General features: G+C 37.4%; 2 protein-coding genes across 2 annotated transcripts; one reads left to right on the top strand and one right to left on the bottom strand.

The window, feature by feature from the left end:
• Positions 1 to 274: 274 nt before the first annotated feature.
• parp9 (poly(ADP-ribose) polymerase family member 9) lies at positions 275 to 8,736 on the bottom strand. Its single transcript, XM_034134651.1, has 8 exons — positions 8,392 to 8,736; positions 5,321 to 6,200; positions 4,859 to 5,086; positions 4,467 to 4,682; positions 3,587 to 3,638; positions 2,897 to 3,405; positions 2,459 to 2,615; positions 275 to 1,659 (listed from the first exon to the last, which is right to left on the bottom strand). The coding sequence occupies exons 2-8, from the start codon at positions 6,188 to 6,190 to the stop codon at positions 1,373 to 1,375; spliced, it is 2,319 nt and encodes a 772-aa protein (XP_033990542.1). The 5' UTR covers positions 6,191 to 6,200; positions 8,392 to 8,736; the 3' UTR covers positions 275 to 1,372.
• Positions 8,649 to 22,919, top strand: parp14rs1 (poly(ADP-ribose) polymerase family member 14-related sequence 1). Its single transcript, XM_034134644.1, has 17 exons — positions 8,649 to 8,843; positions 9,971 to 10,068; positions 10,379 to 10,409; positions 12,210 to 12,497; positions 13,228 to 13,452; positions 13,569 to 15,826; positions 16,080 to 16,301; positions 16,537 to 16,758; positions 16,906 to 16,984; positions 17,287 to 17,433; positions 17,682 to 17,744; positions 17,880 to 18,056; positions 18,233 to 18,436; positions 18,535 to 19,149; positions 19,937 to 20,076; positions 20,805 to 20,979; positions 22,144 to 22,919. The coding sequence occupies exons 1-17, from the start codon at positions 8,672 to 8,674 to the stop codon at positions 22,428 to 22,430; spliced, it is 5,403 nt and encodes a 1,800-aa protein (XP_033990535.1). The 5' UTR covers positions 8,649 to 8,671; the 3' UTR covers positions 22,431 to 22,919.
• Positions 22,920 to 23,936: the final 1,017 nt, after the last annotated feature.

Raw genomic sequence — 23,936 nt, 5'->3', positions numbered from 1 at the left:
AGTTACATTTATGAGTCGAATTATTTCCAAAGTAGGATGTTTTCGAACAGATGATCTATTGTGTTATTAAGAATATGAAGGACTTTCCATTATGGCTTTCACATGTCCTGTATTTCAACTGTATCTCAACACATGTACATGTTTGTATTTCATTTCAATAAATCAATTTAGCTGGATCAGGTATTTTTGTTAAGTTTAATTCATTTATAAATGACAAGTAGGAAAAGTCATTCTAAAGAGGTATAAAATGTCCAAAAAGCAAAGAAGACACAACTTTTTTAAAAACATTGTTTAATATTTGAATCACAACCAGGAACTCTTCACCAGCTACCCCATGTGCTCCAACACACCAGCAACAATTCCCATGTTATTGTTTAATTAACATTTACAATCATGAATTTGTAGCCAAAGCTTTTCACCTGTTATATTCAGTGTTACATTATTATTCTCTTTCCTTCCAAAATAAATGTGTATGTCAATCACTGGTACATGTGTTTGCATATATAGCTTCATGTGGCGCCACTAAACAAATGACTGATCAAAAAGAAATATACTTTCGCTATAAGTGCAATTTTAAAAAGACAATCTCTGATATACAAGTGATAGTGCTGCTAAATATATCTTAATCACCCAGTGACAGACAAACATAATGAAAAAATAAACTTGATACTAAGGATTTAGCTGATAAGTAATGCAAACAGCCATTGCCTTCTAACAGGAAATTCATTCATCAAGAATGCACTTAGGCTTGCTTTAGAAAAAGGAACATCCAAATGTCTAGTTTCCTCTAGGACTGGAAGCATTTTATTATTTGTTCCATTTGATACAATGGTAGTGTACTTGCCAGCATTGTGAACCCGGAAATGTTGAGTACCTCAAAGTTTAATTGGTAGAAATGTATAGTATGGGTGCTTTGCATTAATACGCATATGCAACCAATAGCAAAAAAATTGGCTCGGACGATTTGGAGTTGTTTAGGGGGTTATTGAGGATGTTGAATTGATTTTTGACATTTTCAGGATAAAAATAATGGCAGTTTTAACTAGGAAGCGGCCATATTCGATACATTTTGGGTATATTTTAAAGTTTTAGGGGATTCAAAACAGCCATTTTAAATCTTAGAAATGTTGAAAATAGTTTCAACATTCTCAATAACCTCTAAACCACACCAAAATTGTCTAAATCGGCCAAGCCATTTTCAGCTATTGTCTGCATATGCTATTTGTGCAAATTGCCCAACATATTGAAGTTAGCATCCGGCAGTTTCTATGTGCAGAGGACCCGTACTTTACATTTCTGACTTTGGGGAACTAAACATTTCCGGTTTCACAACAGGACTCTTTGAGCTGGCAGATAGACTACAGAAACCCCTTCAGTCCCTCCTACAGGTGATGATGTACGTGGGCAGAGCTTGATAACCACTAAAGATGACGGAGACATCAGGTCCTCCGCTCACGCTGTCGTGCAGAAGAAGAAGATCTTCCCACACAGGAGGAGGCAGGATGAGGCCAGGTGTCCCAGGGATCGAGTTTCCTGTCAGCACCTCGGCTTCCACGAAGTACAGATACTCCTCCTTTTGATGCTCCTTCTGCTCCTTCCACACCTCCATGGCCTTCTTCACCGTGCCCGCAAAGTAGATTCCCTCTCCGTATGCTGCCTCTGTATGCAGAGGAAGATAAAACATCATTAATTGTATCATTTATAAATGTATCTTATCTTTAGAGTCTTTTGGGAGATCATGTTTTTGGGCGAGTCTGATCTCATGTACTACTGGACCGATAAGACTTTCATTTTTTTGTGCATACTCATGACTGTTAGCTCAAGGACCTCTTGTGGTTGCGGTGTGTCATTGCGACTTAAAGTCAGCAATAAATCAAATGTATGTGGTAAAACAGCCCCTCAAATTCACACATTGATTTCAAAAAGTTTGATCTAATTTTAAGCCTAAATAAATAAATGTCTGTTTGTTTAAATACCTCTTTGCAACCCTGTGTTGCAGAATGACAAAAACATGTCCTTTAATCCTGATTACCCACCTTTTATTCTCACTTAAATTAGAGATTCAACTCTGCTTTGTTTGGGAGTGGACAGAGAGACAGGCCTGGCAGATTATTATTATTTTATTATTATTGTTTTTTTGTTTGTTTTGTGTTTTCAGTTGTATTATACTTAAAGTTCAGGGTAATCAACTGTTAAAAACATACTGTTCACATTTTTTTAGTTTTAGTTATTTTTATTTTCAATAAATGGATGTTTTCAAAGTAAATGGATAATCGTTTTTTAATAATCGTGATATCAATGATTGACCCAAATAATCGAGATTATGATTTTTGCCATAATCGAGCAGCCCTACTTCCTTTCTAGATTAAGTGTTCTGTATCATTTCTGTATGTACCATTCTAGACCCTGGTACGTCATTAACCAAACATAAAGAATTTTGTATAATAAAATATCCTACCGCCAGGTGGTGCGTACTCTGCATGGAATCCAATTTTGCAAACCATCTCACAGAATTGTGCAGGGATGAGTTGGAACATTTTTTTAGTTGAGCAGCGTAGCTGTGTTGCCTTCAGGTCCAAAATTCTCTTCAATGAAGGGTTTACCACTTTGTCCACCTGAACAAATAAAACATTTCACTGCTTGATGTGTGATTTAAAATAAGAGAATATGACAGCTTTAAAACTGACTGGTGCATGATTTATTTCTGTAAAGACATTCAAATCTAATAGTGACATCAACATAATGTAGTTGTGCAGGAATGAGTCCTAAAGCGGAAGAGAGCACTTCCAAATGAACAGTTTATAAAGTAGATTTGGTTTAGATGCCTGAAATAAAGACTGTGGTTAACACAAGCTGAAGAGATATTTATTATCGTTATATTTATTTATGACTTTACCTTCACAGTCCGCAGCCCTTCCTTTTTGAAGGCAGAGAATCTGTCTGAGAATTCGTTGCTCGAGTAATCAACTTTCTTTCTTTCAAAGTCCACTCTCTTTTCGCCCAAAGCCTCGCACATGACATCCTCTTCATCCTTGACAAACTCCTTCTGGACGTTGCAGAGCATGGCCTCCACCTGAAACCCGGCCACTACGGCATCCTCACTTGAATTCCCCGTTACGCTTATGCGAGCATGACCTCCCTTAAAGATCTCCTCAATAACAACACCTTTTTTCATTAGACGGGATAGCTGCAGATGTTCTCGCTCGCCGAAGTGCTGGATGAAGTTGTTGCTGATATTGACATGGCTATAGGACTTGTAGAAAAGGCCGCTGAGCCATCGTTCAGCCTCGCGTATTGTCTCTTCAGAGGGGCCACCCAGAGTGATCTGTGGGGTGGGTGCTCTGCTGCTGTGGGAGTCATTTCTGTGCTCATATTCCGGTGGAGAAGACATCATTGCACCGGTTTCTGCAAATTAGAATCACAATCGTTTTTATTATCGCACTACAGGATGGGCAAACATGCATTCCCACTATTGTTTACATTAGCTGCACTTTATAGGTTTCTCTCGACTTCAACATCTGCATTTAACACATACAGTATCATATGGACGTCACTACATGAAATGATGACTGAATTGTTGTATTACCCTGTGGACGAGGTGCTCTTTGCTGGAGAGTTACCATTTGTTCCTCAAAAGCCTAAAAAGATAAGTTCATTAATACAAATAATAGTATGCATTCTATAATATTATGATGGAGGTACCTTGTCATAGTCAGTGTTTAACTTAAGTAGATTGTGTTTTGTATGTATGTTTGTACTGGAGTTACAAAAGCTAATGAAGTTAATACATGTACTGCTGTGGACGAAGGCCCACCTCAAAAAAATCCTAATCAGATCAAGTGTTACTTTTGTTAAGAATATGTTCAATGCTTTACGTTGACTGAAAGTTGCTATCCATGCTTCAAAGCCACCAGACTCCATTGACAAAAACAGTCACTTTACAAGGAGAAAAATGGAAGTTGCTGGTCTACCACTGCCGTGATTAGTTTCTGTGTTTTTGTGTGACTTTGGTTGGTTTGGATACAATAACTAACATATTTCTTTTGATGGGCCTTTCTTCAAGGTCCAGAGCATGCTTAACTTTCTTTCCTTAACTTCTGTCTTTCTCTCCAGACTGGATAAGAGTCTTGGCAACCAAACTTGCGTGACCAGACAAACCCAGTCAACAATTCTTAGCAGGAGTGTCTCGCATCACAGTGAATGCAAAACCACATTCCACCTAACAGAGAGATATTACATTGTGCTTCAATAAGGAAACAGCAGCTTTATACAACATCGAAACTGCTTTACTGATTCTAACTTTTCTTATTGCTCTGTCCTTTTTTGTTCTTTAAAAGTTTGGTTTGTATTAATAACTGTTGTCTTTTCTTTATTTTCAAGAACCTACATTTTAGCCAGTGTGTACCCACAGGGCCGATACAGCATAATTATTCTACTATCGTGAAAGTATCTTTGCAATATACAACCTTATATGTCTGATCGTCAGTCGGATATATGATGAACATAACATCAATCTCCGTTTGGCAGTTGTGGGCGAAGTCGAACACTGCATTTGCCATGATCGCAGCAACTTCTTTTTTATCAAAGCCGAGGTTTCCGGTGCCGATGGCAGGAAAAGCGATTGACTTGTATCTGTTTTTCGCTGCGTTCTGTAAGCACTCAGTTACTGAATCGTAAAGAACCTGTAATGAATGAATCACAGACACATTAATGCTTATATTACAGTACAACCTTAACACTTTTATACATATAAATGACTTTCTTTACAATGTGCAGTCTAGGCCTTCAGTCTTTCATGACCATCTAACATTTATTATCTCTTAACTGAAATGCCCCATATCAGTTAAACTCACTGTACCTGCTGTGGTGTTGTGTTCTGTCGGTATGTCCCCTTCCCAAGACAAACGGTATGAAACACCTTTTTACATTTCAGGTAGTAGGAGTTCGTGATGAGTAAACGACCAGTAAAAGAGACATTATATATTTCTTTTTGCATTTGATCACCAGCTTTCAGCAATAAAGCTTTGGAGACTTCCCCAATCTTCAAGTCTCGGTCTTCTGATGTAGTGTTTACGATGACGTCCGTCTGAGAAAACAAAGTTGGTACAAGATTGCGGTTTGTAAAAGAAATGCCACTTTAATGTGATTTCTTAAATGTGAGAGAATAATATATAAAATTCAAACATGTTTCACCACTAGTTAGCATGTAGTTTCTGTAGCTTTAAACATTTTGAGTAAAGTCATATGGTTTAGTCTTGAATGTGGGGTGATTAGCAGCAGTAAAATAAATCTAATAATAAAGGTCATTAGAGATTCTTACCAGTTGTTCCTCAATTTTACCCTTTTTCAGTGTCAGATGGACCTTTCCAATCTGGACTTCAGGTGTTTGAGTTCTGGTCGCACCTTTGCTTGAGCTGGAGCTGGAGCTGGAGCTGAACAATTGAAGGCAGGCCCTCTCCATTTCACTGACAGTGATATCATCGTGGTTCGCAAGGCGGATCTCTCGAGGAACATGAGAGTGAGAGCTTTGAGAGCTTTGATAGTAGCGATTCACAGTTTCCACGATGATGTCTGCACATTCTGGCAGGGGGAAGTTGAACAGTCCGGAGCTTATAGCTGGAATGGCAACAGACTGCAGACGGTGTATCTCAACTTGGTGGAGGATGCTCTTTATGGCCCTCTCCAACTTCCTTCTAACCCCACTAACTTCAGTGCTAGAGGGATGTTTTGTTAGGCAAGGGCCCACAGCATGAATTATCTTCTTGCATGGTAGAAGACCAGCATCCAAGGCAATTGCGTCTCCCGTTCCCAATTGGCCATGTTTGTTGATGTAATCGTCACTCTCTTTTTGGATTTGAGAACCACCGGCAATGGACAGAGCATAAGCAAGGCCGCCGCCATGCATAAGAAACTCATTCGCAGCATTCACCACAGCATCCACCTTGAAATTGGTGAGATCAGCCTTCCACACAGACAACTCAACACCTCCACGCAGCATAAAAGAAGACTTTTTCACCGGGTCCACAGGTGGTCGCCTCAGCTGTCCAACGCTCGCATCGCTTTCAAAATCCACTCCTTCGATGGTGGCCTCACATCCAAATTTACTCTGGAGGATGTCTCTCAGAGCAGGTCCACACCGTCTCACAATGTTGAGGGAAGGCCCGTGAAGAGGAATATTGAATTTCTCCATGGTTTCTAAACTGGATACAGAAAAGACAACGTGTGATTAAATGTTATTAGAACACCAGTGTTGGTAAATATATTTGATACAAACAATACCTAGATAACCTCAGACCGCATGCATGAACCTGATAACCCAAATATTGCCAAACAATAACTAATTACGATTATTTAATACAGGCAGGCTGTGGATCAGTGGTTAGTGTGCAGGACTTCGAATCAGGGGATAGCAAGTTCGAGTCCCACTGCAGTCAGCATGTCGTTGTGTCCCTGGGCAAGACACTTCACCCCAAATTGCTCCTGTGGGGATTGTCCACAGTACTGAATGTAATGTAAGTCGCTTTGGATAAAAAGGTCTAACAAATGACATCATGTAATGTAATGAGATGAAATGGCTCTGTATCAAACAAGGGATTTGTATTAAGTCTGTAGTTGTAGGCTGGGAAATTATGCAGCACCATCATTTTAAATTCAGATGAATATTTCCACAAATGTTGCCTTTACGAAATAAAGTGTTTACTGCAATTTGGATATTGCACATTTGGTAACTTTTGGATAATTGTGCAGCTTTATTTTAAGTGAATCAAGACAATAAACATGAATGTAACTGAAAATGTCTTCATATGCTCAATAAATACATTGAGGTGGACATGCAAGTAATATGGCAGAAGGGATAGTTTCATAAATAAGAGTAAGGGCAGTGACTGGATTGTACGTTATATATAATCACAGCCACATACGTCCCCATAGCGTTAGTCTTTCGATGCGATTGTATCATTCAATTCATCAAAACAGTTCCCTTAACACACTAAATCTGTACAAATATCTTTACAGGCTTGTTACAGCTTTACATCTATTAAAACAGCACCAGGAACACACTGACGTGAAGTGTATCCAAGTTTTGTGAACTTATATATAATATCTGTGTGTATTGTCCACAGTATTGAATGCATGTAAGTCTTGTAATATAAAGCATCTTTAAGCACTTAAAAAAGTGCTATAAATACCATGTATTATTATTATTATATTATTTAAAAAGTTAATACGCAAATTAATTCAATAGGGCCTACTACAGGTAGTGTAATATAACAATGACCCATCATATACTTATTTTCTAAACAATCATTAATGCTGTTTTCCGTTCTCTCCAGTAGATGGAGCCAGAGACAGTGTCTTGAGTATCACTCAATGATCACTCATAAAGCCATGAGCTGAATGTATTCCTTACTTCATTAAGTAACCTATTAACTATGTAGCCTACTACGATGCCTATTATCATGCTTGGTAATTATTAGTACAGTTTAGTGAAGTTGACAAAGTTGAAAAAAGTAAAAAATGTAAAATGCAGTGGTGTAAAGTATCTAAGTAAATGTACTCAAGTACTGTACTAAAGTACAATTTTTAGAGAATAGTACTTTACGAGAGTATTTCAATTTTTTGCTAATTTATACATCTACCCCAGAATAATTCAATAGGTAAATGGTGTACTTTTACTCCACTACATGTATTTAACACCTTTAGTTACACCTGCAGTAAATTCACAAGCTACCCTGCAGTATACAAATACAAAGTCATTAACTAGCTGCACCTTTACCAGCTTTGATAACACTTTAATGCATCAATAACTATTATCAAAACATATAATATATTATTCTGGATTGGGCCTATCTTCATAATGAGGGCTTTTACTTGTGGTACTTAAAGTATAATCTGATGCTAATACTTTGTAACATTTTGATTGTTGGACTTTTACACAGTAGTACACCTTTTTTTTTTACTCAAGTACAAGATCTGAGTAGGCTACGTCTTCCACCTCTGGTTAACATGTGGAAACTAAAAGAGAAAGCACAATATATTCCCCTCTGTTGACTGATTATTCCTTAATAAATGTGCGTTGCCCTGCACACTTAAAAGTCAAGTATACTTAAATCATCACTGCGCTACTATAAGGTGTGAAATACACATATTCAAGTGTTAATAGGCTTATATTTGAAAATACTTCGCCATGTTTTTTTTTTATCTCAGTTGCTATAGCCTACAACGGGCATGAGCGCGAGCTACCTGGCACGAGAACACGAAGAAAATTGAGTTGTGCTACTTTTAGATCCATAATAGTTTAAGTCTAACATGTATTTCGACGCTGATATGTAATTCAGCAAATTTAAAAACATAAATAACGTGCATTTTGAGCTGATATGTTCGTTTACTCACCCAACACACTGGAAAGTAGCGACGAAAAGCAGAAAGTGAAAGAGTGAGACAGGGTGCGAATCTCTCCTTACTGCGTCTCGGGATGCTAGCTAAGTGTTTTGCTAGTTTAATGTAACGGTTTTTTTACATGAACACCGTCTACCCCTTCGTTAGCTGCAGCTATTATGCGTCAACACTCCAAGGCTACATTCGACAACAGCGTCGAAGGGAGGGAAAAGTCCCATTTCCTGAGAAACAAAACTGAAAGTAAAGCAGTGTACAGGCTGTTCAGCCACCAGCCATGGCGGACGAATATTCGTATGCTCTGCTCGTCGAGCTCGAAGAAAACAACCTACCGAGACTTAGATTAAAGTTAGCTAAATACTTCGGAAGTAAGAAAAACGGCGGCGACTGTGAAGTTGAGTATAATAATGGCAGCAAGACAGCGGTGATACGCTTCCGCCTAGAAGAGGGTAAGTGTGGCCCGATAAACTAGACCCGAGTTTGCCTTAGCCTACTTTTGTCATTAAAAAACTATAATCAGGTTTGGGGAGTATCAGATTAGATGTAACGAGATTACGTAGAGGATCCAAAACAAGATAACTGTATTCCCTTATAGTTACATATAAACGGATGTAATCAGATTACTTGTACATTATTTTTAAAACATGGGGAACAATGTTAGAAAACATTTTTAAATAATTATATTTAAAGGTAGATGTAGGCTACTGCCTGAATGTTCTTTTTGGTTTAATTTTAGGCACTTTTTCTTATATTTAGTTTTTGAATGCAGCGAGGGACACCCGATGTATTAAACAGAAAAACTGTGATTACTTTTAATTAGTTTTAAACTAAAACAGCATTTGTAAACTATAGTATTCTGTAGGCCTTGCCTTAATCTAAGATGACACATTATTCTGTTGTTTTACATAATAGGCTACACTTAAAGGTAGGGTAGGTACATTTGAGAAACCGGCTCGAGATCGCTAGAATTTGAAAATACACAACCGGAGAAAATCTGCCACTTCCTTATAGAGCCCCTCCTCCAACACACACGAACGCGCACATGACCAATGAGGGCACGAGATAAGTTTGTGCACAGATGGAAGGCTGACAGGCAGATAGGCCATCCAGTTATTTTAGCCGGGCCGGCTAAAATGATTGGTCGTGCTTTTTACAGTATTACGGCTTCCACAGATGACATTTTTTAATGGATTTTTTTGTCAAAGCACTTAAGATATTCATTGCTATCGGGATGTTAAGAGCATTCCATGGAATATAACAAAAAGTGTATCTCGAGCCGGTTTCTCAAACTTACCTACCCTACCTTTAAGTAAAAAAACATCTTATTGTTATTTATTTACTTTTGTATTGTAGTGCCCAGTAGGCCTATTGATTTACTTTGCATTTCATGTTGAGGTAATCTAAAAGTAACGGAAAGTAATCAGGTTACATTACTTTTATACTGTGTTACTTAGATTATGTAACTGATAAAACATTGTGTTACATGTAACTAGTTATTAGCAATTGATTTTTAAAGTAACCCTCCCAACCCTATAGTCTAACTACTCTCATTATTATTTGAATTATTTTCTCACAGACCGGCAAAAGGTTTTGAAGAAAGAGACCCATCAGATCAATTTAGAGAAAGGTGTGGTGAAGATAACTGTTCGATTGCCAGATGACCAAACAACAAAGGTACGTGTGCAAACATTTTTTTATAATGTTATTGTGGTGTCATTTGAAATGAGACCTTAATGTACTACATTCAAGCTGCATGTATGCCTCTAATCGTCACTGTAAGTGTCTTACTGTAAAATATCTATCTTACTTGAAGTCATGTGAATAATCTTAAACCTATTATAGTCAGGAGGACCTTGACACATACTGATAACCATAATTGTCTGACTGGATTATTTTCAAACCAGCTGACATTTAGGGCACTGTGCCAAGTGAAACTGGTTTTATGGGATGTCTTGGTGTGACAAATGTTTTGTATTCTATGCAGGGTGCTCCATCTGAAGAACTCGACCAGAACTGTAAGTGTTCATAAAAAAATAATATGTCCTACTCTGCAACTGTGACTTTTTGTCAGATGAAATAACATGATAAGAATAATGGCATGTACTTACTTTTTGATATGTGATTGCTTCTTGCACAATCACACAATCACACTCATCATCTCATGTAGTATAGAGTTATAATTTATTTTCATGGTAAGACAACCATCTCAGAAGATGCCATGGTAAACGTTATAACAAAGTCAAAGTCATTATTATTATTAATAATAAAATACTGACACAGTTACGTTGACCCTTTTTTAGAAATAAGAACAGAGGTATATTAATAAACTTAATTAAAACCGGATAATAAAGTAGTTAAGTAACCACTTTATTTATGTTAGAAAAAGCACGTTAGTTTACATGTAAGCAGCACTATGGCATGTTAAATGGAAAAATAACAGGTGTTAATTTTAAAAATATTGTTGTATGATTAAAAAAGTAAATGTGGGTGCTCTTGTCTTTACATTTAACTCTCACACACTAATGTCAGTTAATTTCAAATACTGTAGATAATCAAACGTACACGGAATGATAACCACCAATTTGAATAAATGTGTATACTGCGATTAGGTAAACCATCACAACCCAAATAGCAAAATGTAAGTGTGTGATAAAAGGAATACATGGAGGCTATTTATACAAATAAACTCCACAAAGGTTTATTAATTTCTTATATTTTTTAATCTATTTTTTGTATTCAATATAGCCTGCTAATAATTCTGTGTGAGAAAAAGGGTATTTAAATACTACCATCTGATATTTTGATCTGAAATAAGAAGCACTATCCATCATTGAAATTGAGTTGAAAACAGCAAGGCATTTCCCAACTCAGAAAGGAATATGCTCCTAAATAGTAATCTGTAAGATCAATAAGTACAATTTCACATGCTCAATGGTGATGTCATATCTTTGCATGACTGCCACATAAAGCAGAAACATGATTTTTGTTTTCATTGTGAACACCACATTTCAAATGTTAGCATTTTTTTGTAAGATTTAAGTTGAATTATATCAGGTATTAGTGGGCTATGAAGTGAAACATTTACACTAATACCTGTACTTTAACAGCCACAGAGCTGCAAATTATATCAGTGAACCATATATTTATCAGTGCAATAAACTGTGAGCAAATGGACATCATGATTTATATTCATACATTGAAGAACTCAACTATCTGCATACTTCTCCATATGTGCTTTTATGATTAATCTAAAATGGCTGCTAAGCCACTCCCCTCCATTCACCCAGTCAGTGTTATCAGATGAACACAACTCCTGGGAGAAAATATGACATAGTCATGCAAAGGCTCAGGTACTGCACTGAATTTAGCATATTATGTTAAGGAAAGGCTAAACACCTATTCAGATATTTTTTAGTATTATTAACATTGATAAGCAAAATATTATTATCAGGCTGGCACCTGTCATAAGTGGAGAGCAGGGGGATGTACAATTAATGTTGCACTCACCTAAGAATACATTTAAAATGTTAAATTAACAAATACAAATAAAATGAATATTTATCATTTTAGATTTAATATTTGTAAGTTGTGGGGAAATCTTTTTTGGTGGTGGCCTAAATAAATCAAATGAGTGGAAACACTTTGATTACACACGCATTCCTTCCTGTCTTCCCTCCTTCATGTTGATTTTCAAGTTAAGTTAAATGATCAATCAATGTAAATGTCCCTTCTGTGGGACTAATAAAGGTATTCTGATTCTGATTCTGAATAAGAATTGTGTGTTTAGCCACCTAACATTCATGTTTCATTAATAGCTGATGACGCTGGGATCAACATACCATCGAGCACCAATGAACACATACCTGCAGTTGAAGTTCAAACAGAGGCAAAAGTCGGAGCAGATGAGACAGTAGATGAAAAGCAGTGCTCCACTTCAACTGTTTTAGGGAATCTTCCAGAGATGTTGGAGACAGAGTACCTGGAGATGCTGGTGGAGTATGTATTGAAGGATATTCATGACCCTACATCTGCCTTTCCAAGATTCACTTTGGAAGTCTTTCCTGACCTCGCCTCTGCTGTGGTGACTTTCCAGAGTGGAAAAGGTACTTATTGAATGTGTGTGTCTATGTGTTAATAGTTTCAAAAAGCTCCATTAAAGCAGAGGTTACCCCAATAACAATATAACATTCCTGCTGTTTGAAAGCAAAAAAAAAACACATGTGCCAGATGATTATTCCAGAATACACGTTTAACGATCGGCACCTAGAACCTGACTAATTGCTTCACTTCTTATTTAATTATCGCAGTTCATTTATGTTAAAGGTACCTTGAGTGACTATTAGTTTCATTTCATTTCAGCCCAAATTGTTGCAGGAATCCTTGTAACCTGGATATGTGTCCTGAATATTTTCCAACCAAACTTTTGAAACATTTAAACCCATGGTTACATTCATGTTTGAAGGCTAGCAATCTTGCTATCTCCTGCCTTTGTTGTCACATTGTTGTTAGTTGGATATAACAGCCAGTGGCTTAGTGTGAAAACATTAGCAGGGTTGTGTATTCTGTCACCTGCTGGTACGAGTTAATGCATATGTTTCCTGTTGCATATGCTTGAGATACAAATAATATGTTGACCCACCCATACAAAAACTGCCCCACAGCACTACTTGTGGTCACCAACAACAACGTTTTGTTGTGTGCTGGTTGTACAAATTGAGTTTTTGTGTTTTCCCTTTGAAAGCACAGAGAGACATTTGTTGTTTTTGTTACATTATGAGAGCGTAATTGCCTTTGTAATAAAACTACCTTAATGATTCTATCTTTATCTCACAGAGAACACTGATTTTGTGACAAGCTGCCCTCAAAACAAGAGGTTTGCAAAGAAAGGACTTTCAGTTCGGCCTCTTGAAGTCACAAAGCAAGTGTTAGTCGATGACACACATCGTTTTGGAGACGATTTCCTTCGCCTTTATTTCGAGAATGCAGGTGGAAATGTGGAAAATGTTGTGCTTAAGGAAGCAGAACAGTCTGCCACCATCACCTTTGAAGACCATAAAGGTAGGGCATTTACGGTACACAACACATTTGACTTTGACATGAGATTTTTCTACCTTTTCATATGAAAACTATGCAAATTGGCAGTGTAATGTTTGATCCTATTTATTTCCCCATAGCTGTTCAGAAAATCATGAAGAAGAAGCATCACATCAAGGGGAAAGAGATGAGAGTTTTTCCTTTCTATAGCTCTTTGGGAAGAGCCCTCTATGGGAAAGATAAGCCTTCTCTTAAACTCCCTGAAGCTGTCTCTGAACCCATTGCCGACGCTGTCTGGAGGTACCTAAATCATAATCAGTCTGCAGCAGAGACAATTCGTATTCAGTTGGCAAAATACTTTTGCAACGTAAACCTTGACCACTCTACTGTGTGTTTGAGCCCTCAAACCTCACTTCTACAAGAAAAAGATGCCAAAGCCATTGTCAAAGAGTGGAGAGATACTGTCAAGTCATCCTTCGCACAAGCTCTGTCGAAAATCAAAGCCCTAAAGCTTCCGACAGATTTGAAGGTATGGGAAGAGTCTGAGGAGACGATCAGACAATTGCTACTTAATGAAGATCTGGTTGTAGTGCCTGATAAAGCAACTGGTATCTTGTCAGTGGTTGGTCTTATGGTTGATGTCAACAGACTAGAGCCAACTCTTAGTGATGTGGTAAACAAGATTGCCAAAAGAGTGAAGAGGGAGACATTTAGTGTGACTCAAGAGATTAATGTGTCACAGTCGATTTACCACATCCTGTGTCTAACTGGCCTTGAGGACCAGGTGCTACAAGTGTACCCAGAACTCAACATGTCTTTCAAGATAGGGAGTCCGCATCTGATGGTAACTGGCTTAATTGAGGAGATTTTGGCAGCAAGCAAAGTCATATATGACGCAATGTTTGCCTTAAAGCGACAGAATTTAAAAATAGATAACTTTGTGCTTGACTTGTTAAAAGACGGACAACAAGAGGAGCTAATGAATGAGCTCCTCACATCCAATGGAATCAATGCAGCATTTGAGATAAATACAATCAGTGTGCAGCTCCTTGCTGGATCCGAAAGAGATCTGAATGATGCTGAAGACCATTTGGGGAGGCTGCTTATTTCTCATTACATTGATGTTGAAGACAGTAATGTCCTTGAAAAGCCAGAGTGGCAGAACCTGGTCAGTCAATTAGAGAATGCAGACAATAAGTCATGCATGATAATTGGAATCAACTGTACCCCTCAACAAGTGGTGGTGTCTGGCAAAAAGGATACTGTCGAGAGAGTTAGCAGTGAACTTGATGACTTCCTGAAGCAGAATGCTCAAGTTGAAGAAACAGTTGTTGTCAAGCCCAATGTCATAGTTGAGTACATCAAAAAACTCGACACCTCTTGGTTCGAGCAATTCAAAGACAAGGTGGTGGTGTCTTACAGAAAAGAGGCCATCTGTCTAAGTGGTTCTAGAGCAAATGTTGCAGAGTGCATGACCTTGGTTCAAGACCTGGTCTCTTCTGTGTGCTTTGAAAGTTTACAAGTCCCCATGCCTGGAGTGAAAAAGTTATTCAAAGACAAAGAAAATATGTTTGTTTACTCCCTTTCAAGTCAAACTGGCTGCCTGGTCCAGCTGGTTGATGAGACTAGTGTCGGACAGGCCGACCTTGCCCAAAGACAAGTGCCAAAGCCTGTGTTTCAAATGCAGACCTCTGATGGAGTAGAAATAGCTGTTTCCAAGGCAGACATGTGCAGCTACCCAGTGCACGCAGTTGTAAATGCTTCTAATTCGAACTTGAAACACGAAGGAGGTCTTGCAGGAGCACTTCTTAAAGCTGCTGGCCCTCAGTTTCAGGATGAGTGTGAAAAAATAATATCCTTGAATACACAGCTCATGCCCGGAGACTGTGTGATAACTGGTGCAGGGGGGCAGCTTTGCTGCCAAAAAGTAATCCATGCAGTGGGCCCCACGTATGATAAAGCTAATCCCCAGAAGCCTTTGGCGCAGTTGAAAAGAGCTGTCAAAGGAAGTTTGGAACTGGCTGAAAAGCACGGCTGCATCTCTGTGGCTCTGCCTGCCATCAGCAGAAACCAAGGCTTTCCTCTCGATGTGTGTGCGTCCACCATCGTCAAAGCTGTGAGGGAGTACTGTAACGACAAGTATGGTGACAACACCTTGAAGAGGATCCATTTGGTGAACAATGACGACAGTACTGTTCAGGCTATGGTGGCAGCGGTCCAACAAAGGTTTGGAAATCATAGTGTCAGTTCTTCTCAACAAACTCTCCCTACCAAAAAAGATTCTTCCCCTGTGAAACAAGCTGGATCTGTTGTATTGAACCCAAACTGCTTGGGACAAGTGCAGACCAAAGAGGGCTTGGACATCACTCTTACTAAGGGAAATATCGAAAATGCCACGGTAATGTCAACTTTTTATCCTTGAATAAGAGCAAACAATTATTTTAAGGAATTAACATTTTTGCAGCTTTAACTATTTACCTTTTCCTCTAGCTTTAGAGAAACCCTTTGATTAAATATGTTCTTATAGGACTTGCCTGATTATGTTCTGACTGACTATTGTGATTAAATGTTCTATTATCTAAAAAATGAAGTTGTTGATGTTTTCAAATAAATAACATCCAACTCTAATCATTGTGTTAACCAATTCTTAGACGGAGGCGACTGTGAACACTGTGTTTGAAGATCTTACACTGAACAAAGGGGCAGTTTCAAATGCCATCTTTGGTGTGGCTGGACCACAACTTCAAGTATTGGTAAATGCAATAACCATGAATGGAACATTTGGAGAGGTCATTATTACCGATGGCTGCCAGCTGAAGAGCAAAAAGGTCTTTCATGCTGTTACTCCTCCTTGGAGCAATGGAGCTGATAAGGTAAATGGTTACATCATGTACATTTTGGGGTACATTTCTTCTAATAGGGTTGATATGTAAACTATTATTATTTGTATTTGTATTCTATTTTATCTTTATTTTTTACCTTGTGTGAATCCTGTTTTTCACTCTGACCCTGTTGCTGCAGTAAACGCCTGAATTTCCCCACGGGGATAAATAAAGTTCCATCTTATCTTGTATATCTTGCTAATTTGTCTTGCACCTTGCCTTCCAGACCTTGAGCGTAATTTTCACGGAGTGCTTGGCCAAGGCAGAGGAGATGGGTCTGACCTCCATATGCTTCCCCGCCATTGGCACTGGACAACTGGGTTACCCAAAGGACCTTGTAGCCTCAACCTTGTTGGACACAATCGACCAATTTAGCAGTAAGAAACAACCTAAGCACCTGAAGAAGGTCATGATCATCCTTTACCCACTAGATGCACAGACTATCAAGGTACGGAAAGAACAACACATTTGTACTGTAGTACCTCAATGTACCAAATTATAAACCAAAACAAAGTAATTGGTTTGATTTCATTATGATTTTAAGAATTTGGTGAAGATATTTGTGAGTATTTCGTAACTATATTTATGTCTTCAGGCTTTTAGCGATGAATTCGCCAAGAAGTTCCCCAGTGCAACAGGAGGTCCGGTGCCAATGAGTTCCCCACAAAGTACAGGTAGGCAAAATGGTTGCAACATTATAATGTGCATACTGTATAAACTGTAATGCTGTGTTTTGGAAATGTGTAAGACATAAACTAACAGTTCTCTAAACAATAATACCGCTATAGAATGAGGCCCAACAAAAACAAATCTTTTATCATATACTTTATATATAGCTGAATCTGTAAAATACTTCGATAGATAAACTAAATGGTTATTTTGACAAGACTGAATAGTTTTGGTCTTTTAACAAAAATATTGACCTAAAAAGCTTTTGCACCTCTCTTAATTCTTCATTTGTGTTTGCTGCCTCAAGGTCCCTTCTCAAAAGTTGTCTCGAGCTCCGCAATGTACGAGACTAAAATGGGAAATGTGGTTGTACAGGCTGTCACGGGAGACATCACCAAGGAGACCACTGATGTCATTGTCAACTCCTCAAATGACAGTTTCTCTCTTAAGTCCGGTAAATGATAGCCAGAAGTGATATGTTTTCATAATGTAAAATAATAATTTTAGATTGTTTTAGATATAATGTATTTTTTACATGAAGTAGATGTTTGAAGGTATGATACCTGTGAGGACCAATGTGTAGGATATAGTGACATGTAGTGGTGAGGTTGTCGAATGAACACCCCTTTGCGCACCCCTCCCTTTCCAAGCATGACGGACAACCTACGATATATGACAGTTGTTTTTATCTTTTTCCTCTAGGAGTATCAAAGGCAATTTTGGATGCAGCTGGTCAGGCTGTTGAAGCAGAATGCCAAGACCTTGGTAAGGAAGCATTTAAACACAGAGTTGACACTCCTTGGTACTGTATAAACATGAATTAAGAGTCAATCATTATGCCAATTCTGTGTTCATAACGGAAGTCTGCTCCAAAATGGTCTCCACTGTCTTCCCCTTTAGGTGCCAAGCCCAACACAGGCATGATAATAACCCAGCCAGGGAACCTCAAGAGTAAGAAAATCCTCCACCTGGTTGGAAAGACGGACCCAGTTACAATCAACAAGGTTGTGAAAGATGCGCTCCAAATGTGTGTGACAGGCTCATACACTTCTGTCTCATTCCCTGCCATTGGCACAGGTGAGAATTATTAGCAAGATGTGGTGCTAATCGTTTGTGATGTCTTGATATTAAAACTCAAACCCACCTTGGTTGAAAGGTTCGCACTAGGAAAATGACAGGTTTTATTTTTGGTATTGTCTGCTGTATGACACAAAAGTTTGACGAAAGTCAGTGACTTATGTTGTATCGTTTAGGTCAAGGCAATGTAAAGGGAAGGCAGGTGGCGGACGCCATGTTGGATGCGGTCATTGAGGTGTTAAGCCAAAACACTAATGGCCCCCTGAAGACAGTCCGGATAGTTATTTTCCAGCCAGCCATGCTGAAAGAGTTCTACAACAGTATGCACCATAGAGCAGCCACTGTACCGAAAGACAAAAGTTGGTTGTCCAAAATCAAATGTAAGTACAGTCAAGAGAAACATGTTGGTGTTCATATTCTTTAATCCATAATGACTTCCTAAATGTTAAATCCTAATGTAGAGCTTGTGTTTTATCAGCATTATTTATTTCTGGAAGTGATGACAAGCCACAGAAAGAAGAGGATTTTGTCATTGAGTCGGTGAAAGTGGACCCCGTTTCCTTCCACATCTGCGGCGAGTCCCAGGCTAAAGTAGACTCGGCCAAACAGAGTATCAAAGACCTGATATCCAAAGAACAAGAAAACGTTTGCATTAAGGACAGCGCAATCCTTAGTCTCTCCATAGCAGACCGCCAGCGCATTGTTGTCATCCAAAAGACCAGGGGCGTGTCGATAAGGTTCGATGGCCAGCAGGCCCAAGCCTCGCTCACCATCGAGGGGTTGAGCAAGGACGTGCTCAAAGCCAACCATGAGATCAATGAGATGCTGAAGTCCGCGAGAAACGAGGAGGAGCTGAAGAATAATTTGGAGCTGGTGGCCGCAGTGGCAGACTGGCAGTTCCTGCAGCCAGGGCTTCAGTTTCAAAGCTTTGATTCAATGGACAACTTCAAACTTGAGCAAGCAATGACCAAGAAGCAGCTAAATGTGAAAGTTAAAGTGCAGGGTCAAGAGTACACAGTCACCATGCCAAAAGGACCGGCTACTGATAACCGGGGAAGCACCCTCCAGATAAAGCGAATTGACAAACTCAAAGGTATATATGTAGTCTGATAAGTAGAGCCTTCTCACATCCACAACCATGTAGAATAGTTTTCCTTATTAGGAAACCAAAATAAAGTACATTCAAACCAGATTTGAGTTACAGTAGGTAAGAAACATAATTCTCAGATTTAGCATGCTACTGTACGTTCATAATCAGAATCTAGTTCTCAGTAGGATTTCACATACTGGGAATTTGCTTTGACGTATAAGTATTTATCATAAACTTAGTAGGATAAACTACATTTCTAAATAAAAGCAAGTGCAAAAATAAAGAAAACAAGAAAATTATAATATATCTGAATCAAAAGGAAAGCTGCATATAACAAAATTACAATTAAAATATGTAAAAAATATATACAAATATGTACAGTATATCTGAATCAAAATAGCTCTATAAAATGTAAATATGGAAAAATGTTATCAAAATATGTACAATCTACCTGAAATAAAATGTTTTAAAAAATATCGAATGAAATTGAAATTACAATATGGAAAATGACATTAAAATATGTTCAATATATCTGAGTTTAAACAAATACATCTATAGAATAAAATTACAATTCAAATATGGAAAAACGATATCAGAATTAAAAAGAAAGCTGTGTAGGAAAGAAAATAAAAAGCTGTGCAGTTTTCTGTAGTGGTAGTTTTGGCATATATGTACATTATGGAGTATACAAATAACATGCTTTGTAAATATTTACTCTCAAAGATGTGTAAATAACTTTTTTAACTGGTCATGTTTCTTATGTCAAACTTAAATTGTTAAATATTTCCAGGAGAGGACGACATTCCTGCGGGCTGGGATGCAATGCCAGCCGGCTCCTCCAGTCTGGCCGTCCCCATTGTTGCGGGGAGCCCAGAGCACACTGAAGTCCTCAATCTGTTCCAGGCCACATGCCCAAAGAACATTGTTAAGGTACACTACATTTAACATGCTCTGTATATAATGGATAATCTGTCATATTAACACCATCCCTTTACCAGTCAGTAAATTATGTAAATTATGTGTATCCATTTTATAAATGTTATGTATATATTTGAGACTAAAAACAAAAGTGCAGCATTATCAGTTTCTCTGGTTTTACTATTTATAGGTATTAAAGGTGGGGTATGTAATTGATTTCAGAAACACTTTTTGTTATATTCCATGGAATGCTCTTAACATCCCGATAGCAATGAATATATTAAATGCTTTGACAATAAATACATAAAAAAATTTCATCTGTGGAAGCCGTAACGCTGTAAAAAGCACGACCAATCATCTGAGCCGGGCCGGCTAAAATAACTGGATGGCCTAATGTAATGGCTGCCATACATCTTTCATATTTTAAAATGTTTTGGGAGTTGTATATGAACATAATGAACAAAATGTCTCAAAATATTTTATTAGAAAAAATATCAGTAAACATTTACAGTTTATTTGTATTGTGTTGTTTTTAATATAAATATTAAAGACAAAATACAAATAATTCAAACAATATTAAATGTTTTTGTATTTTATAAAATATATTCAATTGTTTAATTATTCATTATTGCATTTTTTGGATTAATCAAATGTATACATATTTATATTATACAGGAACAGCAGTTCATGTAGTAGGCACAAACTCAGACACTCAGGAATGTACTTTCCCCTTCTCTCAGATTGAGAGGATCCAGAACCCTGGGCTGTGGAAGAGCCTGCAGATCCAGAAGCGTGTGATGGAGCAGAGAAACAACCATCAGAATAACGAGAGACGCCTCTTCCACGGCACCTGTGAGGACACCGCGGCCCACATCAACGAACACGGCTTCAACAGGAGCTTCGCAGGAAAGAACGGTGAGAAGTTTAAAAATACAGGATATCTCTTACTCACTTCCTGTGTGACACATCCCATTCCTTTGCATTGGTAGTCTTATCACCAAAACTATTTATTTAACATTTCATTTATATAGCGCTTTTCTAAATCCTCAAAGTCGCTTTTTTTCTTGATTATTTAGCTTTTATTTTATTCAATTTTAACCCTTAAATGGTTTCTGTATCCTTTGGGATACAGTCATTTGAAAGGCTGTGTCCATGTTTAAAATGGTTGTAATAACAGTGTAATATTGGTTTAATATGGGTCTAAAAACAGTGCATATAGGTGCAATAACAGTATAACAGGGGTGTAACATGGGTATGATATGGGTGTAATACAGGTGTAATAATGGTGTAACATTGGTCTAATAGGGGTGTATTAATGTTTAATATAGGTCTAATAACAGTGTATTATGGGTGTAATAACAGTGTAATTACGAGGAAATATGGGTGTAACATGGGCGTATTAATATGGTTGTAATGTAAAAAATAGCAATCAATACATTTTCCAAAATATTCAATGTGAATGGGGCAACTGTCACAAAAGCCAATTTGCCTCAGTATAAAATTAATATAAATAAATAATACATATTTCTGATTCTCATTCTGACATTTATCTGATATGTATTTGATATATCAACTATTACATCTTGATTTATAAGGCTAACAATTATGCAGATGGTTCTCTTGGCCATATGACGATGGTTCTTGGAAGACTGGCTTTGTCACAAAAAATACAGAAAAACAAACCATTAAAAATTATATTTGATATTATATTTTATAAATATTATATAATAAATAAAGATATTTTTTGTATTAAACATTTCAGATTCTGAGTTGTAGTGGGTACATCTAACTCTTTCTTATAATCAACCCTTGTATTTTGCACATATATAAATATAGAGACTCATGGGGGATTGTAGATGGTTGTATTAGCCATATATGATGATTCTTGGATAATTGGCCTAGTCACAAAAAACTGCAGACATATACAAAATAAAAACAATATACAATTCTTTATTGTCATCACATAAATATAAAATGAAAAAAAAGAATTATTTTTGTAGAAACAAATTAATTACATAAATAAATATTTTTGATTCTCATTCTGACATTAATTTGAAATCTTTCTGCATTATTTTTCAGCTGCTTGTTATGGCAATGGCACATACTTTGCTGTCAATGCTAACTACTCTGCCACGGACACCTACTCCAAGCCGAATGCAAACGGGGAGAAGCGCATGTACCTGTGTCGAGTTCTGACGGGGGATTTCTCCCTCGGAAAGCAAGGCATGATAGTCACACCGGCCAAAAGCGGCACCGTGTCCCTTCAGAAGTACGACAGTGTGGTGGACAAAATGGCCAACCCCACCATGTTCGTCATCTTCCACGACACCCAGGCTTACCCTGAATATATGATCACATTCAAGTGACACGGTCATGTAGAGGACTAATGTCTTACATCTAACACTGCCTTACAGCTACTACTGTTTATTATTAATCATCAGCTGATTCATGTTTTTTTTTCTCCAAGATAATACAATTTACAAGCAACCTGTATTCATCAGAAGGGTCGGTTATGGAGATATGCATAATCAGATATATACAGTGCCTTAAACATGCCTTAATCATACTACAGAATAATTTTGTAAGAAGAAATCAAAATGTTAAAAGAAAATGAAAGGCTATCTTTTAGCTAGCTAGCTTTGTTTGCCTATATAATATGCTCTTTGATGATGTTACACTGTTTATTTGTTATGGCAGGCTGCTGGAAAGCACCCTCCTCAGTTCCAGTAAATCATGGGACAGCCAGAGCTTATCTAAGTATGTAAATGTGAATCAGTTTTCACTTTCGGTTTTGAGAGGGAAATGTCAACTGCTGTCAAAGTAAGCCTGTACAAATAAAAAGTTAATACACAATCGCTATTGTCTTGATGTTTTCTGTATATTTAATTGTGAATAACTCAGTTTCTGTCCATGTTTATTTAATACAGCAGCATACATTGTCAAATGTGTGGTTTTCAAGGCTTCATTTACAGTCAAACCATTTTCTTTAGCAATTTTCTCTAACAGACATATATTACTTACATATCTTAGGAAGGCAGAGTAATTGAAATCCTGACTATTGCTTTTATTTTAATTGTTTTATTTTATCTGGTTATTTATAACATATTGAAGAAATACTGTAGGCCTACAAGAAAATGGCAATTTCCTTACAATCATGTAAAGTACCATGACATTTATATATAAGCATGACCGTGATTTCTATTTACAGAATATTTCTAAAATTACCTGTTATAAATGATTTGTTTTGTTAAGTTTGTTCCTACTCCTGTTCTTCTTTGTAAAGCGACCTTGGGTCTCATGAAAGGCGCTATATAAATCCAAGCTATTATTATTATTAAACAGTTTCCAAATCCCTTCATTTTAGCCTATAAAATAAAGGTTCTTCTGATACTGAGGTTCATTACCTTTTTTACAACTTAGTAGACTTTTTTTGTGTAATAAAACACATCTATAAATGTGTCCCCTTGCTCTCAAATAGAGCTCCACAAGGGATAATAAAAAATAGGATTTTTCATCAACAGAAAGTAAATATATGAATCAGAGAGAGACAGTGTTGGAGCCATGAAATTACAGATTTGTGTTACCAGCTTTATTCAAATGAGGTTCTCTGCTGCACCCTTTGGCGCCATCTGCAGGTCTCTCTGAAACTGCAGATCCCATTCTCTGATATGTATTTGATATATCAACTATTACATCTTGATTTATAAGGCTAAGAATTATGCAGATTGTTCTCTTGGCCATGTAACGATGATTCTTGGAAGACTGGCTTTGTCATAAAAACATATAGTAACAAAATCCTTTAAAAACTGCGAATATCCAAAATATAAAAATTAGATAGAATGCCTTTAGCCGAAAATAAAATGAAAAACTTA

Source organism: Trematomus bernacchii, unplaced genomic scaffold, assembly GCF_902827165.1.
Source record: "Trematomus bernacchii unplaced genomic scaffold, fTreBer1.1, whole genome shotgun sequence".
NCBI lineage: Eukaryota > Metazoa > Chordata > Actinopteri > Perciformes > Nototheniidae > Trematomus > Trematomus bernacchii.
Note: the sequence above shows the minus strand (reverse complement) of the source record. Positions and strands in the feature narration are given on the sequence as shown.

Coding starts and splice junctions, on each gene's coding strand:
- parp9 (XM_034134651.1), bottom strand. CDS start 6,190: ATGGAGAAATTCAATATTCCTCTTCACGGGCCTTCCCTCAACATTGTG. Junction 5,087..5,320: donor GTAAAATTGAGGAACAACTG/GTAAGAATCTCT, acceptor TTGTTTTCTCAG/ACGGACGTCATCGTAAACAC. Junction 1,660..2,458: donor AGAGTACGCACCACCTGGCG/GTAGGATATTTT, acceptor CTCTGCATACAG/AGGCAGCATACGGAGAGGGA.
- parp14rs1 (XM_034134644.1), top strand. CDS start 8,672: ATGGCGGACGAATATTCGTATGCTCTGCTCGTCGAGCTCGAAGAAAAC. Junction 15,827..16,079: donor GAAATATCGAAAATGCCACG/GTAATGTCAACT, acceptor ACCAATTCTTAG/ACGGAGGCGACTGTGAACAC. Junction 20,077..20,804: donor GCCCAAAGAACATTGTTAAG/GTACACTACATT, acceptor CCCTTCTCTCAG/ATTGAGAGGATCCAGAACCC.